Source organism: Gopherus flavomarginatus, chromosome 11, assembly GCF_025201925.1.
Source record: "Gopherus flavomarginatus isolate rGopFla2 chromosome 11, rGopFla2.mat.asm, whole genome shotgun sequence".
In the NCBI taxonomy this organism is placed as follows: Eukaryota; Metazoa; Chordata; order Testudines; family Testudinidae; genus Gopherus; species Gopherus flavomarginatus.
The window spans coordinates 32,798,138-32,817,334 of NC_066627.1; the positions used below are offsets into that span (position 1 = coordinate 32,798,138).

A 19,197-nucleotide genomic window follows, 5' to 3' on the forward strand; every position below is an offset into this window, starting at 1 on the left:
CACCCTCAACATGTGGCAGCACACCCTGCCCTCCTCCAGTGCGTCCATGTCTGAGGTCTGTGTCCTATTAAGGGTGCCAGTAGTTCACAGCCAAACCCCTGGAACACCAAACCAAGAAAACTAGCAAAAGGATGAACTACAAAAGTTAATGGGGGGGGGTGGGGGAGAGGGTGGAGCAAAGTTTTACTGCAGGTGGGCAATAAATTCCCTCTTCAGCACTGTGAGAAGCTGCAGCAGAAAACCTACAGTGCCATGGAAGCTTCTGGTAACTTTCTCTTTAGCAGCAGTAATGCAGCAGGGTAGGGAGGCCACAGGAAAACATCTACACTAGAGGAATCCCTCCACCTCCAACTATCTGGCACCAGCTGTCAGTGTATCACAATTCAGGCATATAAGCAGCTGCACATACCTTAAAGTCAGTATCATGGTGACACTGAGTTAAGATTACTTCCATCCCAAAGCACAATGCAGCCCTAACTTCGGTGAGGAAACACTGCATTTAGCATACCTATATTTCACTGCAAATCATGCTATTCAAATCTAGCTTCAGAAGAGGCTTGCTCTATAGAATGGCCATCCCTTGTCCATTTTATTCAGTCAGGTTGAAACTGACGGATCATGCTTCAAGATGGCTTTTGACATGCTTTTGAAAAACCACCACTCACATGACAACACTTATTCAAAGTCAAAATGTAGCATATGAACAAGCAATTAGTTGGTCTGCAACTCTGGAATCTCACTCCCTCAACTGAAAAAAAGCTCACAGCACTACACCATCAAAAGAAGTCAAAGCACACATCCCCTCACCTTAAACTTGTGTCTGTTTCTATTGTACAGTATGAACTTTCTATATAGGGGTTTCTAAATCAGGAAAATGGTATGAAGAAAAACAACACACTTATATGACAAAATAGAAAACACTGAAGGCTACAAACAAAAGGCCTCTCTACTACAGGAAAAACTTGATCCAGCCAGGAAAATATATTTGAAGTCTTCTACAAATTTATTACATATCTTTAAAATATTTCGCTGGGCTAGTAATTGTCCTGTGGTAGGTGTTGTGTCTATGTTCTGCTGACTCACTAAGGCACATAGCTCAATATGGTTGAATATAAAGGAGGTGGGAGCGGGCTAATGGAGAGCCGCTACAGGACAGGAGTTGAGCACTCCTAAGCTAGAAAACCCAGGAACAAATCAACGCTGGGATCAGAGACTGAGCTGAACACTATGTAGTATTATTGTTAATTTCTGTATTAAAGCATACAGTGGGATCCTAATCCAAGACTAGGGCTCCTTGGTGTTACGATAATACAAACGACAATAATCAGGAGGGAGGAATTTTAGACTCTACCAAATATGTGAACTACTTTAGAGCAGTTTGGGACAGGAACCTACTTGCACATGTCAGCATCAGTATTTTAAAGTTATTGTGTCCATTAAAAACTCACTGAGTTTTCTTCATCATCTTGATCCAATTCACGCTGTTGTGCTTCCCGACGTTTCAGTTTCACATCCATTGCCTCATTAATCAAGTCCCGCAGGATTGACGCTCCTTTGGCACTTTTAACAAATGGATGCTAAAAAAGTAGATATATTTTATAAGCAGCAGATAAGACAACAAAGCAGTAAACCGCTGTTATCCATAGCTATGCCCATCCCTGCTGAATTACAGTTGGGGTACACAACCAAGTAAAAACAAACTTTTATTTCATAATTTACCCTTTTACTGATGGAGAATAAGAGATCCGTACTGAGTCATACTACAAGGGCATTTCTGCATGACCCTGCATTCATACTTTATTTCTGAACAATCAAATCTAGAAATGAAGTAATTCATAACACCTAAGATAACACTATGGTTATTGCTTCCCAGTAATAGGCCAACAGTCTGCCTTCGTTATTTGCCTTCTGTTTCTGACATTCTAAGGATTAACTGAAAAGCCACAGAGATAATCCCTGGACAATGCTTCAGAAACCAAGATGCACCTCTGTCAGGGAAAGGAAAAGGTACTTTAGAGGAAAGAACTGGGGCTCCCCTAACATGATGCAGAGGGCAGGTAACCTCCATCAGCTCAAAGACAGTAAAGGAAGGTTAGTTATTAAAACCCAGAGAGAGCTTTAGAAATTGACTAGCTTTGCTTGTATCTCTGTGAGTAGTAGCCTCTGAGGTCACCGAACAACTAGAGGCAATAGTTGGGATAGCTAGGAAATGGAGGACGTTAACATTAACATAATCAGATATGGCTCTTCTCTAAGCATAGGGTCAGTTAAGGGATAAACTGTATTGCTTAATAGTTAAGTGCCAGGATTTCGCTCTCAAAATCTTGAAACACTGACAAAAGCCCGGGGGCACAAAGTGTGTATGAGTATGGGAATAGAAAGCAGGAAGAAACAAAAGGTTTAAAAACCTCACACAACTTGATCTTACACTGTACAAGTTGTACAGGGGAAGCATGAAGGGAAACCAACATCTCAAATTGCACAAATACTCATTGCCTGCACTGCGGTTTGTTTAGTTAAGAACTCCCTCTGATACCCTCTGAGAGCATCCCAGGTAACAAATACCAGACCTGGAGAAGTTGTGTGGCAGTGGCTCTTTGTTCAGGACTTTTCACAAGACACTGTTTTACGAAGTCTGTGAAGTTGTCTGACCAGAGTTCTGGCTTCCGGAATGTCGGAGGAGGGTTTGTAGGAATCATGAAAATTGCCTGACAATAAAAATAAAATAAGTATTGTTCTAGTGTTCGAGTTTGGAAATCTTTAAGATAAAAAACACAGAACAGACAAACATTTAATCAAAGCATAGGGACAGACACTTGCAAAGTTATTCATGTACCAAAACCCTCTGTGGCTTCTCAAGTCCGTATGCCAATGCTATGTACATTCTTCCCCGAAGAGAACAAGAGATTTGTACACCGCACCGGCGTTTCCTCCTATGGCAAAGCCATTATTTTGCATAGAGGGTGACATTTGTCATTTTAAACCATTAAAAGTCCTTTACGAAAAAGGAAAGAGAAAAACAGGTGCATAATACAGGATACTCACTGTATGGACACATTCCATCACTCAAGAGGTGGAACTCCCAAAAGAGCTTTGCCTCTGAAAAATCCCTTACCCAAAATACCACAGTGGAAAGCGATGGAGTAACAAAATGGTGGGAATTCCCAATGATCTTGGAGAACCTGGTTCCTTCAGAACATCTCCTTACAGGAACTGACCTCGAACAAAAACACTGGTGTACTCTAAATCTAGTGAGAATTAGGATGACAAAAGACTGGAAACAATATGACCAAGTGGAAGTGGAGGAATGGACTCCCCACAGGTGAATGTGGAGACCCTAAGCAAAGACTAGAGCACCGACTGACACAATGCCTCTAGCAACGTGCTGTACTCCCGAGGAACTATTCAAGATAAGTGATAACACCAGATCTTGGCTGATATTTTGGACCAATAAGCTATGATGATGATGATGATGACCATGAAAAACTGTGTTTACTGGTGGCTGTGACAAAAAAAAAAAAAAAAAATCACTTTGGATCAAACTCAAGATTACCCCATTTGCAAGCACACATTCTGAACAAATCTGGTAATTTCACATGCTTGACACAAAAGAATCAAGTTGGCAGATTTTCCTTTGAAGATTTTTTTTCTCATTTTACTAAATATTAAAAAGCACAGGTTAAAAAAAATGAGAGAAAGCTTGCTCATTTTTTCTAAGTTAAAAAGCTAGATAGCATCTTGTAAAATGTTTAATCAGCTAACTGCCAACAGAGGCTACCTGCATTCTGTGAGAGAGTTATATTTGAAGACGCCTCAGTCCTTACCCTCATTGGATGAATATCCGCATATGGTGGTTTTCCTTCAGCCATTTCTATTGAAGTGATACCCAGTGACCAGATATCTGCTACACAGTTATACCCTATTTCTTGGATCACTTCTGGAGCCATCCAAAATGGGGTTCCTATAACTGTGTTCCGTTTTGCCATGGTATCCTAAAATGGAAGGGGGGTGGGGCAGAAGAACAGACTATTTGGCAAGCAGAAGAAACAAGTTTGCCAACTAATAAATAACACTGTCCCTAAAGATTATACACAAAAGTTACTCAGTAAGACTGAAATAAGGAATTTTGCACATCAGGCTTGAGATGCATTGGCAGAACTGTGTGGGGACTCAGTAGAAGACAGTAGGTGTTACTACAGTATGTGCTACTACACACAACTGTTTGGTTTTCTTGTTCACAGAACTAAAGCACCGAGAGTGTCAGCCTGCCGCCTCTCCCTCCTCTGGGCCCCACTGTAGTGCATGTGCACTGCATTCATGGAAGTGCTATCAACAACTGAATTTAGTATAATCTCTCCAGTAAGTGTTTCACTTCTACCTGCAGGCTGAATGAGAAATTTCTACATACACAACCAAAGTAACAATTTTACTCACTGTAAGTTGGCCTGCTACCCCAAAATCTGCAAGTTTAGCATGTCCTTCCGTATTTAGTAATATATTTCCAGCTTTGATATCTCTGTGTATTTTCCTCATAAAATGCAGATATTCTAGTCCTTTGAGGGTTGCTTGTACTATTGTAGCTATTTCCTCTTCTGTCAACTAAAGAAAGAAAAAGCAGTTAGATTGGTATCTTATGCCGAAGACCGACATTTCCTTGAAATACAAATACAAGACTCCCATACCAACTAGCAGAAAATTCTATGCAGTTTCAGTTACCAAGATGCAGTATTATCTATGCACAGTACAGCTGGTTTACTTGGTCTCCCTTCATGTAGTGTGTGTGCATGGCCCTTTCACGGGTAACTTGATATTACACCACCAATGTAACTACACATGATCAGCTATAAAAAGCCCAACACTGAAAATCAGGATTCCATTTTTTCCAGACATACAGATCATTTTAATCAGAAAACTTACTCAAACTGCAATTACATTATCTTGAATGATCAAGTTAGCTACCTAGTTAAACATCTTGGTTTCCAGGAGTGCTGGGCACTTGCAGCTCACAGGATAGCTAATGAGAGCTCTAGATGCTCTGAAAAAATCAGGCCAAAGAACTATGCATAGACTACTACAAAGCTACTTAGTATAATATAAAATATGTACTATTTAGACTAGATACTTAAAGCTTGACATTGTATAAATATGGATTGTAAGGGGAAAGGACATACTGTTTTATTTCGTAATCGAATAATATCAGACACAGATCCAGCTCCACAGTACTCCATGACTATCCACAGGTCCGTGTTCTTAAAATAGCTGCCATAATACTTGACTACATGGGGACTATGGAAAATTAGAGAAAAAGAGTCAGATGGTGTTAATGAAAGCAATTTTATAAATAGGAGCACAATATAAAGCACAGCCAAAAAAGATGCTAAGAGTTCAGGGTCAGACTTGGGATCCCAGACTTAAGGCTGAATATATTACAAGGTTAAGAGTTTGCAGGAAATGCTCATATCCTCCATTTGGGGATTTCCTCTTAAATACCGTAACAACCATTCTTCCCAGTTCTGCAATTTAGTTCTGAGACATGAGCATTTTACTAAACTAATAAGAGTTAGGTCTTTACAGTTTATCTTATCTACAGTTGCCGCCTGGCTGCCCAAGAAGCAATAACCTACTCTATATTAATGTATCAGATCATAAGGATGACCCTCTGTCCTTTAGAAAGAAGCCAAAGGCTGTCAAAAATGGAACAGTTATAAAAGGACCAAAAATAAATTCTCTCTGCTCTATGAATCTCTCATGTAAGAATTTAAATTTTGATATCAGAAGAGTTAGTCACCATGTAGGAGTCTCCCAGAAAGTTTGCGCAGAGAACAGAGTTCTTCCATGATTCACTATCCCTAGCGCTCACAAGTGGTGAGCAGTTGAGCAGAATGGAAGGTCCCATTTTAGGTCTTATACTCTCTCTTTTAAAAACAAAAACACTCAAAGAAGCCTAATGAATTTTATAAATTCACAGAATACTTTATGAACAGGTTCTAAAAAGGTTACATTTTGTTTTGTCAAACAACAATCACCACAAGGAAAAGGGAACAGCTGTAGAAGTGTACTCGGCAGAATTACAAATCAGTGTGTCCACATTTTAATACTGAAAATCTCATTCATGTTAAGCTTTTTTGCTTGCGTGCAGTTGCAGTCAGACTAGATAGAGGCTTAACACTAAAATAAGTAAGGATTTAGAAATAGTCTGTGGCTTTTAAGTATTTATCCAAGGGAAACACTTTTGTGGCAGGAGGGCAGTTGTGTAAGTGATCTCTTCATAAGCTTTTCTGCTCTGACAGTTTTCCCAAAGGAAATGAGTGAAATCAGTGAGATACACAGGGCCTGACTTCCATAACACAACTACCTCACTTGTGCAAGAGTAATTTTGAGTATCCGCTGACTTAGTCGTGTATTTTAATGCACTAAAATCTGCACAGACTAGTGATGGCTCTGCAAATTCTGTCACCTTTGCAGACAGCACACTAGCCTGTGCATATGCAAAGTGAAACACACAAGTGGAACTCAGGTGGAGGCACGCTAAGGTGGGGGGTGAGGGGGGAGAGAGAGAGAGAGAGAGAGAGAGAGAGAGAAATCATGCATACATCGCCTGCTCCTTCCGTTTTCCAAATAGCACTTATTGTAAACAAATTTATACAGTCTATTAAACTAGACAGAGGAGAGGCCAGTTTAAAACCATTTTTAAAAACTCACTGTAAATCATGTTTCTTTGATAAATGTTGACTAGTCCACCTCAGACAGTGCAACAGCTAGTCTCACTTCTGAGACGTGTTTAACACAGTGTTTCCTAGATTCAGCTACTAAGCAAATCACATGCAATACTTTTCTTAAGGGGTTGCAGGTGGGATTCATTGCAGGCACTTACCTGTCACACTGCTGCATTATGGATATTTCTTTTATGATTTCCTGCAGGTCAGACTCAACAGGAACCTGTTTAATTGCAACAACTTGACCCGTTTCTTTATGAATAGCTTTGAATACGCTGCCATAGGATCTGTACCAATCAAAATGTGAAATACTAAATACAAGCAATACAACAGGTTAAAAACTGGCACACTTTTTGGTTTACATTCAGAGGTGCATCATGATCTGGAAAAAAAGGAACACTGTTTAATGACTTCTCCTGCTACAAATATCTTAATCGTTGATTTTTTGAACACCACATACAACTTAGACATAATAAAACAGGAGTATTTGCAAAAATTCATTTAATCTACAGGCTCCTGGGGCTATAGTAACAATGAGAAATACATAGGAAAGATGCTAATCACCACATTCCCAATAACCTTAAAAATATCTTTTTACCCAAACTCCAGCAAACTCATTTCTCTAAACTATTTTCAATATATATCTAACTGAGGTGCACTAAAAACTGGTCTATATAGGTTTTTATATCATGCTCATCACCATAGTAACTGAACAACATGACTATACATTTGGCACTTGTTTGTTCTCTCATCCTCTCTCCAAAGGGAGAAACATGTGCAGTGGAGTGTCTTCTTTTGGTAGATTTTTCTGTCTGTTTGTTCGAATATAAGATACATCTGTTGATATATGTTTATGCTGGAGAAGGCAAAGTGAACAAAGTTAGCCTTGAACTTGGAACGGAAGGTGGTGAGGTTTATGATGGTCCTTGGTGTCTGGGCTAGATCATTCCAGTGTCTTGGACCAGCTCCTGAGAAAGTTCTATTTCCCACACAACGAATTTTATCCTTATTGTTGAGAGTTCCATTGTGCCAGAGGAGTGAAGCTGTCAACCACAGTCCTCATCCCAGAGCTTTAGACCATCTTGGACAATACTATATACTTTTATATATATAGGCACATGGTATAGACTTTCATATTTTGCATGCTTAAAATTATGTTTTCATCCATTTACAAACAAGGGACAGCAACGATTTCCTATAATGCCATCACATCCATTCATTTCTCAAGAGTTATTGTGGATGCAATAAACTTGCAGGCATCAGGGAAGTAAACCAAACCGTCACTTTTATCCATCTAATTCATGAAGTACAGTGATAGTGTTCAGATTATCTCAGACTGAGGTAAAGCACTACAATTGTTCCAAAGATGCAGGAAAAATAGGATAACATAGGGGCTTTGTTCCTAGATGAATTAAATGCAGCAAGGATTCTCAGAAGAGACAGTTCTGACCCTAAAATAGAGAAATCTTCAGGGCTTGGTGGAGACATAGTCAAGAAAGTCTCTGTATTTCACAGCACCACACAGTAAACACTGTATAAGCTGTTCCAAGATAAGCAAATTAGAAAGACAAAAAGAAATAAGATGTGTTTGCCCCTACACTCCAATATTATGTTTTTCTACAAAATCAAGGTATTTGGATAACCCTCTCACCCCAAAAATTAAAATCAGCTCTTGCTTCAATGAACAAGAGGATCTGAATAAGAAATGTCCTTTGAGACAGAAGGGCTTAGAATAAATAAGTTTTAATTTCTTATAAAATTGTAAATAAATGAAAAAACACAATTAACTTTGAGGCTTTCAATTTTTTATCACCAACTTTTCTGCCAACATTAGTGTCTACTATAACTATTCCTAACTCCTGTCTCAAAACACAGTTGTCTGTCTCCACTGATATACTGTAATTCAAATAGACCAAATATGTTCCAGCTATCTTGATGGGAAAAAAAAAACAAAAAAAACCCCACCTTTTCCAGCATAAGTTTGTACATTGTCAAAGGTTTAGAATTCAACATTGTATTCAGTTATTGCAGTTTCAGAATTTCACACAGCACTTAACTGTTTAACTGGATGACAGTTAGTAAGAATTTACAGTCCATCCATTTTGCCAGAACTAGATATTGTTACTGGGCACAAGTGCAGTGTCAGTTTCATGGGTTCATCTTGAAAGACTACTGAGTTTACAGAAGTTGTCTGTCTCATGATTTTTTCAACATATCTTATTCAGGCACAGTATAGGATTAAAAAGAAGTGCCCAAGTATCAGAATGCAAGCTAACCTCAACTTTTATGTTTCTTCTAGTTAGCATCTTCCCCCTACACCACACTGAACTTCCAACAAGAGGTGCTAAGATGAAAAGGAGAACATTTAATTTCAGTTTTCAATGTGCAGCATTAATACAGTTCTTCAAGTTCTCCACTTAGGAGTAGGGAAGCATGTTTTTTTCCCCTTCTACACTTTGTGGGGTTATATGCCTCCTATTCTCATTATTCTAGTGCTACATATCTTTTGCTTGCCTCTCCGCCTTGATTTACAATTAATTTCTGTTTTTTATACTTCAGTAAGGAGGTGATGTTTTCAAACTATAGCCTGTACATTAAAAACCAGGAAAATGAAAGGGTTACTGTGTGTAACGCCCAACAATTGAAATGGTCATTTTTATTCTCAACAATTTAATTCTTCTATTACTTAATTTTATGTTCTACGTTTTAATATATGGATTAAGAATTAATTTTAAAAAGTTAGACAATTTACAACTACTTACGTTTTTTGATTCCCAATACTTTCAAGTGGGAATGCTGATTCTTCCTGTCTACTTGATTCAAAATGAGGTCACTGCTAAAAAGTATGCTTAAAAATGCAGCTCCAAAGCCAACAGTCCTATTCACTGAATGGAGATACTGAAATAGCAGTAGGTATGTCTATAAAACAGTTTTGATAGTCTTTATTGCTTCAGCTAGTAAAAATTTTGTTTATATTAAGGCTCTGTCATCGAAAGAGACATTACATTTAAGCTAGAAAGATGTAGATTTTATTTCCAGACAGTGTCCCTTCAAGCATTTTAAATTTAAACGTTCCTCAATTTAAAACTGGTGTTTACACAACTCGGAGCTTAGATGTAGGTGTTCCAATGGCAAGCACTATATTCAAAATGCCACCTGCCTCAAAAAAGTTCTCTGTTAAAAAAAAACAAAAACAAACCCATAGGTCTTCACAAACAGTCAGCCATTATGTGTGTATGTTCTTGGACAACTTTACATTCTTTACATTGTGTAAGACACTTACCCTTCTCCCAGCTTCTCCAGTACATCAAATACTTCTTCTGGTTGCTTGGTCAAACTATCTTCATCTAATTTCTTCAGCTGCCTGTATATACAAAGATGTAGAAATGAAAGAGTTTAAGATTCTATAATTTGGTTATTTCTGAGAACAGAACTTTAAGCAGAACTCATTTTAAACCATGCAACTCTGACAATTTGACAAAAATACATTTTATCTTAAAATAAAATTTAGTCTGCTTGAGGAGTAAAATACAGTGACTAGATGTAGAGTGAAGTAAACAGCATTTAGCACAATCAGACCTCCAGGTACTGCTATTTCTTACTATTACAAAAAGTCTGAGTCTTACAGGGGGGCAGCATTTTATCAAGCACAAAGATCTACATTTCCTCTCAGTTGCAGGAAACAGTTAGTAGTATGAGAATATATTCAGGATCATTTCCACACCATCTGAAAATCATGCCTCCTATACTTATTGAACAAATCTTCAACAAGCTTGAAGTCTTGTGGCATAAGATTGTGTGGGCTCTTGGTACTAAACTAACATTTTATTAAATTTATGTTCATGCCTTTTTTCCCCTCTTTTCTTTTTTTTTTGGTGCTTTGTGATGCACAAAGAAAAGGTTTGTTTTGGGGAGGTTTTTTTCTTGCTTATTTTTCACATTTGAAATTCAGATTTTGTACATCTTGGAAGATTATGAATGACTGGAGAACTGGTAGGATAATGGCATAAAAAACAACAACAACAACAAAACTGAAATCTCATTAACCAAGATAGAAAGTGATTTTTAGTCAGACTGCTTAAGTCTCCTATAGTTGAAACACTTAGGAGCAAAGTTGCCTTTGTTAAAGATTCCTATGGGCGTTCAATTTGAAGAAGAAGAGAAAAAAACCTCATTCATCACGAAACAGCAAGAAAAGCACAAAGTTAGTCTTTGCAGGTTACCTTTAACATACGCTACATACAATCACTACAAGGTTCCAAACAGTCCTGAAGGACATGAGCTCTCAAAACCTATCCTTTACAATCCACTAAGTGACAAGAAAGATACATTGCCTCCATTTGAACCCAAAAGAGCTCAGCTATGAAGACAAGCATGATTCCTCGCTATCAGTCAATTTTGATTCCCACACTTGAGCCAGGTTAAGGATGAAGCATGTGTGTATGCCTATAACTTACAAATAAATATCTGATGGCTTCTATGGGCTGCAGTTACTAAACATCGAGACAGCAAATACAGATTTTGTATTTGTGATACTAAGGTGGCTCATCAGAGGCTATTAAAAATGTAAAAAAAAGTTTTGACTAAGATTTTGTAAACCAGGAATAGAAGCCACGCTGTGCTCATTTTCTATTATGTTTATATACAAAGGCAATATAGTAGAAGCAGTACACTCATGCGTTATGTACAATGGCTTCCTGAAATGAAGAAAATATTACAAACAAGCAGACTCAGGAAATGGCGAAATACTGAAAGTAAGTCACTAGCTTCTCTGCAAAGATAAGCATTGAACCAACCGAATGTTACTTGTTTGAAAGAAAAAAAAAAATCAGTACATAGTCACCATATAAGTCACCATTTCCAAGCAGTGTGAAATGTGGAAATCTAAAGGACAGATGCTATACTAAAAAAAGCATCTGAGACCCAACCATTAAGTATCAAGATAGAATTTTAGAAAATCCAAGCACTACACAAGTTCATTAGAAGCCAACTTAACTTCTGTTTCTACTGACACTACCAGAATACTCAGATTTCGAACAAATTCAGAAATTCAAGTTTTATTTAATCATTAACTAAAAAGCTCTGAATCAATGATGAGTGAGCCAATTCATTTAGAATCGGTGTACATTTTTAGAGAGGGTTGAAGCCATAAAACCAGCATTACTGTATGGACATGAACACTCCAATCTGGGTCAAGTATAGTTAAACGTTTGCATAAAGAGTTATATAATAAATGCACAGTAGAAATGTTACTCCATCATTTAAAAAAAACAACAACTGCTATCTACGCCACAGAACAAAGGAAGCTGCCTCTTCAGTTCATCATTCAAATATACCGTTAGAAGCAGCTGCAAGCTACCGATAGCATTTTGACAAACTGAAACTTCATTCAATTGAAGAGATGCCTCTAAAACATCCCCTATCTCCGATTGCTCAAGTACAGCCTGCAGTGAAATGATAGGAAGGCAACAGCTTTATTCAAAGGTTTCACTGAAATCCCAAGATATAACTGGCCTTCACACCCAACAGACATTGCTGTACCTGACACAAATAAGATAAAGAACACTGAGGGACATTAGTAACAGTATACACGGTTCTGTGCATAGCCGTTAAGAATAAACATCTTGTCATCATTCTAATTAGTTTGCACTACAACTAAACATTTTGACCATTTAATGGAAGAGCCATGAGTGCAAAGAACTAACATAATTTCACTTTTTGACAACTAGACATGCAATAGTGACCTTTACTGATATACAACTTATTATTAAGGAGAGACATTAGCAATTAAACGTCTGAGTTCCCCTCCAAACCAACTAAAAAAGCAACCTGACAGCAGACTTGACATCTCTTAGTATAAAAGGTGGGGTTTCTTGTGTGCAAGACTAATGCTTCCATTTTTTCAATAGAAAAGGTTTGAGTCATTTGTTTTTCCACAACTTGACAGGGTTTCCTCAAAGGGTGGAGGCCTGATTATGTTGTTTTTGTAAATTCCCTTCTCTGCAAGCCTGATCCCACTGTTAAACTAATTTAGTGGCAAAAAAACAAAAACCAGTTAATGTTTTAATATTCCAGATTTCAATTCTACTTCTTTTTAAAGCAATTTGATGCTCCTCATTCATTCAAAGTGTTGTCATTGGTGACACTTCTAGAGTGAGTCTCCATCTCTCCCCCTCTTTTGTCCAAGGTCCTCAATCTTACAAATGGACATAAGAACACTGAAAAATTCTAAGAACATGTGGACCAAGCAGATCTAACCTAAAAGATAAAGCTGTGTGCAATCTCACAAGATATGTACATTAATGGAAACAAAGTTACCACAACAATCACTCGCAACGGCCACCACAAGTGCGACAATTGTTTCTAAGGTATTTTTAAAGTGCCTACCTCTTCAGCTTTAAGTGCTTATTCTTAAAAGGGACTTACAGAACATTTCGTTGGGTCTCCCACTGTGTTTTTGGTTGTCTATTTAGATCGTAAGTGCCTCAGGGCAAGACGACTACCTTCTGAATCTTCTACCGTCCTGAACATAGTCACAAGTTAAACATACCCTTTTGACGTTCAAAGACAGATGCCTTATAGAGCAGTATCATTGCTGAAAGACATGTGGGTTTTGTTTTCAAGATCTGGTGTCTTTAAACCCTGTTTGCCAGAACCTGGGAATGGGCAACAGGAGATGGATTACTTGAGGATTACCTGTTCTGTTCATTCCCTCTGTAGCACATGGCATTGACCACTGTTAGAAGACAGAATACTGGGCTAGATGGACCCGGTATGGCCATTTTTATGTTCTGCTTGCCACACTTAGATTAAGTAGTTTGCAATTACTCCAGGTTGCATCTTTCTTGTGTAATATTTAACCTACTGAAAAGTCTTGAAGTCCCTCAGCTTCATCCTATTCTTAGCTTTCTATGACTTGTGGTTTCACTGAGGTTCCTAAAATAATGCAATTACTAGCCTGAACAAATTGCAGATGTGATGGAGCGCATGTTTACTCTTAAATTTATCTAATCCCTCTTTAAGAAAAGGAAATTTGTGAGGGTATTTTATTAAAACACAACGGCACTGAAGATTGGAAATTGTGATGCCAATATTTTAGCTGCACATCAGTAGTGCTGGTTATTGCCATAACAAATTTGTAACCATAATGCAACCACACACAGCCTACTTGACAAAACAGACACCTCTTCTCACAGATATGTAAGGAACAAACTCCTATACCTTGCCCTGGCCACTGTAAACTTCACCTTAGGAGCAAACATTAGAATTTACCACTCCATCATCAAATTCTTTTTCTTCTATCCCTAATGGATGCAAAGTTTATTACCCTGACATGTATTTAATAACCCCAGCCCTTTATCATTTATCCACATAATTATTATACTTGGGCTCCGTACATATTACATTTATTTCCCTTCAGTTGTTTTTTATCCCTTCTCGATGAATTTCAAACACTCCCACTGCAATAGGGTCCATGCACCAATATTAGTGAAGCTGTAGTGACACATGGTGCCTCAGGGGATTTTTAGCCTGCGGAGAAAAGTCCTGTGATGTTGGTTGCCATGTCACCCATCCCACAGCTCCCTGCTCTCCCTGGGAAAACATAGTATAGCTAAGGGATGACTCACTTACGAACCTGGGCTGATTTTAGAGGATTTAACCTTTCAGTGGGCAGGTTTTTTATTTACATTTCCCACAGTGCCAGCCCCCAAATCTCCCTCCCCCACCTCCCAGAGACCAACCCACCCCATCTCATCCCCTGCAGCCTCCCACAGACCAACCTACCCCCCCAGACGGACCCACTCCCCCATCCCCTCTGCCTCCCACAGACAGACCCACACCTCCCCTCATCCCAACCCACCCACAGACCAACCCACACTTCCCCTCATCCCGACCCAACCCCTTCATCCCCTCCACAGACCGTCCCACCCACCTCATCCCCAGCCTCCCAGACCGACCCACACCTTCCCTGAACCCCCCCACAGACCGACCCACCCAGTCTCATCCCCCAGCCTCCCACGGACAACCCAACCCCCCCTTGACCCCCTCATCCCCCCACAGACCGACCCACCCTCCTGTCCCCCCACAGACCGACCCACATCTCCCCACATCCCGACCCACCCAGTCTCATCCCCCACAGACCGATCCACCCCCCATCCTCCCACAGACAGCCCACCCTCCCTCACCTCCATCCCCCCACATCCCGACCCACACCTCCCCACATCCCGACCCACCCAGTCTCATCCCCACACAGACCGATCCACCCCCCATCCCTCAGCCTCTCACAGACCGACCGACCCACCCTCCTTCATCCCCCAACCTCCCACAGACCGACCCACCCCCGCCACCTCCCACAAACCGACCCAACCTCCTTCATCCCCCAACCTCCCATGACCCAACCCCTAGTTCCGACACCACAAGCCCCTCACCGGCGCGGGTTGCGCAGCTGCACGGTCTCCATGGCGCCCTAGAGCAGCAGGGCAGGGGGCGCGCTCACTCTTCCATGACTCCAGCCGCTCACTCCCGGCGCTTTTCCAAGGCCACTTCCGCTTCTCTTCCGTCTCCTCTCTACACACCGGAAACAAGGGGCGGGGTCATCGTCACATGGTCTTAGAGAAAGGGAGGTGCTGCCCGCCTTCCGCGGCCGCAGGGGCGTGGTCCTTCTACTGGCTCCGCGCCTCCCCACTCACGAGGATGCGCGGGCAGCTTTCTTGCTCATCCCCCTGGGCTGGCTCGGGGTCAGCCCCTAGGACAGGGCAGTGTATTGAGGGCTGGAGCAGCAATTTCCCAGCAGCTCCACCGCCGCCACCTATTTTGCATACTAATTTACATATATTAAATATTCAATCGGATGGGTATCAGCCTGATTGTCTTATGTAGTCACTTTGAGGCCCTAAACTCGGGAGTCTGGGTGCAAAAACCCCTTGGTCTTTGCCCTAGGAACCACCCCCATCCCATCAGGCTCTGCTCTGGGAGTTGGAAGTAGAGCCCAGCAGCCCTGTTTCCCAGCCCTCTGCTTTCCTACTCAGTCAATCTTCTGAATACACTCCAACCTATTATGGCTACTGGGGGACAGAGGACCTTAGCCTGTCCAAAGCTAATGGCCCTTAACCAGGGGGGAGGGGCCATTGAACCCAAGTAAATTTGCGGGACAACAAATGAAAAAGGGGGGACAGGAGTTATAGGTTAAAAATCAGGGAACTGGAAGGGCAGCCTGAGCAGAGAACTCCCAACAGCACCCACTGCTCCTTAAAGGTGTCTAAGGAGTCAGTGGATGCTGCCCAGAAGACCTCTGCTCACAGGCATGACACAACAAGGGCTCAGAAACAGGCCTCACAGTCGCAGAGCACCCCACCATCCAGCTTCCTCCTTCTGGTGTGATGGATGGCCACCTTAGCCAGTGCCAGGACAAAGTTGACAAGGAAGACTCACGACTTTGTGGTCCCTGTCATAGTACAATTCCTAAATCTGAACCTTAGCGTCCAAAATATGGGTACTAGCATGAATTCCCCTAAGCTTAATTACCAGCTTAGATTCTGTAGCGCTGCCACCAATCAGGAATTCCAGGGCCTGATACCCTCTGGTCCCCCCAAACCCTTCCCTGGGGACCCCCAAGACCCAGATTCCTTGAGTCTCAAAACAAAGGGGAATAAACCCTTTCCCTTCCCCCTCCTTTCTTTCTCCCAGCTCTTTCCCGCCCTGGGTACACTAGGAGACCACCGTGATTCAATTCCTTGAATCACCACACCGAAAGGAATGTTACTGTCCCCCTCCCTTCTTCCCCAGAGAGAGATACAGAGATAAACGCAGAGAGCAGGTTTTTCTTCCCTCCTCCCTTTCCTTTCTCCCACCAATTCCCTGGTGAGTGCAGACTCCCTTCCCTGGAGTCTTACAATACATAACCAAAAAAATCAATTAGATTCTAAAAAAAAAAAGAAAACTTTAATAAAGAAGGAAAAACATAAAATTTGTCTCTGTAATCAAGATGGTAAATATACAGGGTTTTTATAGCTTATAGACAATAGAAAGAAGCTTTCTCCAGCAGAAACACAATTTAAGCTACTTCCAGCAAGTACACATCTGCAAATGAAAAAAAACAAGTTAAAAGACTATAACTGCCTTTGTACTTACTTACTATTCTGAATAGATAAGAGACTGCAGCAGGGAGATAGGCAGAAACCTGGTTGCACTTCCAGTCCCGTCCAGGACCCAAAGAGAACAACGCACAAACCCAAAACCCACAAACAAAGGCTTCCCTCCACCTAGATTTGAAAGTATCTTGTTTCCTGATTGGTCCTCTGGTCAGGTGTTTGGGTCCCTGTTTGTTAACCCTTTACAGGTAAAAGAGACATTAACCCTTAACTATCTGTTTATGGCAGCCCCATGGATGGGGTGTGTGCATAAATGAGGAGCTGTAGTACTTTCTGCAGTACTCCTCCCTAGGCAGTCATTTCCAATTATAGTAGAATACCAGCTCTGCTATAGTTAAGATTAAGATATTCATAGATTTTTAAAGCCAAAAGGAATCATTACTATCTATTCTGACCTGCATTACACAAAGAACCTCACCCAATAATTTCTGCATCAAGCCATAATTTCTGTCAGAGCTATAGCATCTCTATTAGAAAAGTAGCCAGTCTTGCTATAAAGATTTCAAGTGATGGAGAATTCACCACATTGTTCAAATTTTATTCACTATTCAAAATCATTCTGCAAATAGTCCTTGGTCTGTAGACTGCAGGGAGGGGGCTGGTGAGTGTTGAGCCTCAGGGGGCTGCAGCAAGACAACTGGGTGGCACAGGCTGTAGGGGCCACGGAGAGGGGGCACTTCCATTGCATAATGATTACACTTGAGAACGAGGGGCTCCAGGAGCTGCAGCAAGGTAGTTAGTTGGCTTGAAGGGGCAGGTATGAATGAGCTGGTGGGTTTTGAAATCCACAGGGACTTGGCAAGGGGGTTGTTGGCACTGAGTGCCAGAGGAATGCAGCGCAGGGCTAGTGGATGTTGGGCACCCATGGGATGAGGTGAAGAGGCTGCTGGGTGTTGGGCACCAGGGTGTTGTGATGAAGGGACTGGTGGGCACTGGGCACCGGTGGGATGTGGTGAAAGGGCTGGTGAGTGTTGGGCACCACAGGGATGTAGCGGGGGGTTGGTGGGTGCTGGGCACAAGGGGGAGGTGGCAAAGGGGCTGATGGGCATCAGGCACCAGGGGGATGATGCAAGAGGCTGGTGGGTGTTGGGCTGTGGAGAGTGTGCAAATACGTTTTGGGGTCCAAGGGACTACAGTGAGGGGGCAGAGGGTGCTGGGGAGCTGTGGTAAGGGGGTGGGAGACATGGAGCTAGAGGTTCAGGGTGAGCTGGAGGCAGGGGGCTCAGGGAAGCTGTGGGGTGAGGGGTGACAGCGCAGAGCTGGGGGTCGGGGGAGCTGTGGGGTGAGGGGTGACAGTGAGGAGCTGGGGGTCAGGGGAGCTGTGGGATGAGGGGGTGACTGCAGAACCGGGGATCAGGGGAGCTGTGGGGCAGGACTGACAGCCCGGAGCTGGGGGTCGGGGGAGCTGTGGGGTGAGGGGTGACAGTGAGGAGCTGGGGGTCAGGGGAGCTGTGGGATGAGGGAATGACTGCAGAACCGGGGATCAGGGGTGCTGTGGGGCAGGCGTGACAGCCCGGAGCTGGGGGTAGGGGGAGCTGTGGGGCGAGAGGTGACAGTGAGGAGCTGGGGGTCAGGGGAACTGTGGGATGAGGGGGTAACTGCAGAGCTGGGGGTCAGGGGAGCTGCGGGGAGAGGGGTGTAAGCCCAGAACTGGGGTTCGCAGGAGGTGTGGGTGAGGGCTGACAGTGAGGAGCTGGGGGTCAGGAGAGCTGTGGGGAGAGGGGTGACAGTGAGGAGCTGGGGGTCGGGGGAGCTATGGGGAGAAGGGTGACAGCCCGGAGCTGGGGGTCGGGGGAAGTGTGGGTGAGGGCTGACAGTGAGGAGATGGGGGTCAGGGGAGCTGCGGGCTGAGGGGTAACTGCAGAGCTGGGGGTCGGGGGAGATGTGGGGCGAGGGGTGACAGCCCGGAGCTGGGGGTCGGGGGAGCTGGGGGTGAGGGCTGACAGTGAGGAGCTGGGGGTCAGGGGAGCTGTGGGATGAGGGGTGACTGCAGAGCTGGTCGGGGGAGCTGTGGGGAGAGGGGTAACAGCCCGGAGCTGGGGGTCGGGGAGGTGTGGGTGAGGACTGACAGTGAGGAGCTGGGGGTCAGGAGAGCTGCGGGGAGAGGAATAACTGCAGAGCGGGGGGTCAGGAGAGCTGCGAGGTGAGGGCTAACTGCAGAGCGGGGGGTCGGGGGAGGTGTGGGTGAGGGCTGACAGTGAGGAGCTGGTGGTCAGGAGAGCTGCGGGGTGAGGGATAACTGCAGAGCGGGGCGTCAGGAGAGCTGCGAGGTGAGTTGACAGCACAGCCTCTCCCCCAGTCCCCGCCCTCCGCCGCGGAAGCGGAGCTCC

General features: G+C 42.8%; 1 protein-coding gene across 4 annotated transcripts in view; it reads right to left on the reverse strand.

Annotated features, from left to right (window-relative positions):
• Positions 1–15,297, reverse strand: part of STK4 (serine/threonine kinase 4) — a 71,017-nt gene extending 55,720 nt beyond the window's left edge. For 2 of the 4 annotated variants that reach the window (XM_050917390.1, XM_050917392.1), the window contains exons 1-8: positions 15,146–15,296; positions 10,000–10,080; positions 6,875–7,003; positions 5,172–5,286; positions 4,435–4,599; positions 3,825–3,992; positions 2,571–2,708; positions 1,449–1,577 (exon numbers count right to left, since the gene is read on the reverse strand). In XM_050917390.1, the coding sequence (XP_050773347.1) occupies positions 1,449–1,577; positions 2,571–2,708; positions 3,825–3,992; positions 4,435–4,599; positions 5,172–5,286; positions 6,875–7,003; positions 10,000–10,080; positions 15,146–15,177 (957 nt within the window). In that variant the 5' untranslated portion in view covers positions 15,178–15,296. Of the gene's footprint in view, positions 1–1,448; positions 1,578–2,570; positions 2,709–3,824; positions 3,993–4,434; positions 4,600–5,171; positions 5,287–6,874; positions 7,004–9,999; positions 10,081–15,145 lie in introns of all 4 variants that reach the window. The other 2 variants (XM_050917391.1, XM_050917389.1) reach the window with 1 other exon arrangement.
• Between the last annotated feature and the right edge of the window lie 3,900 nt (positions 15,298–19,197).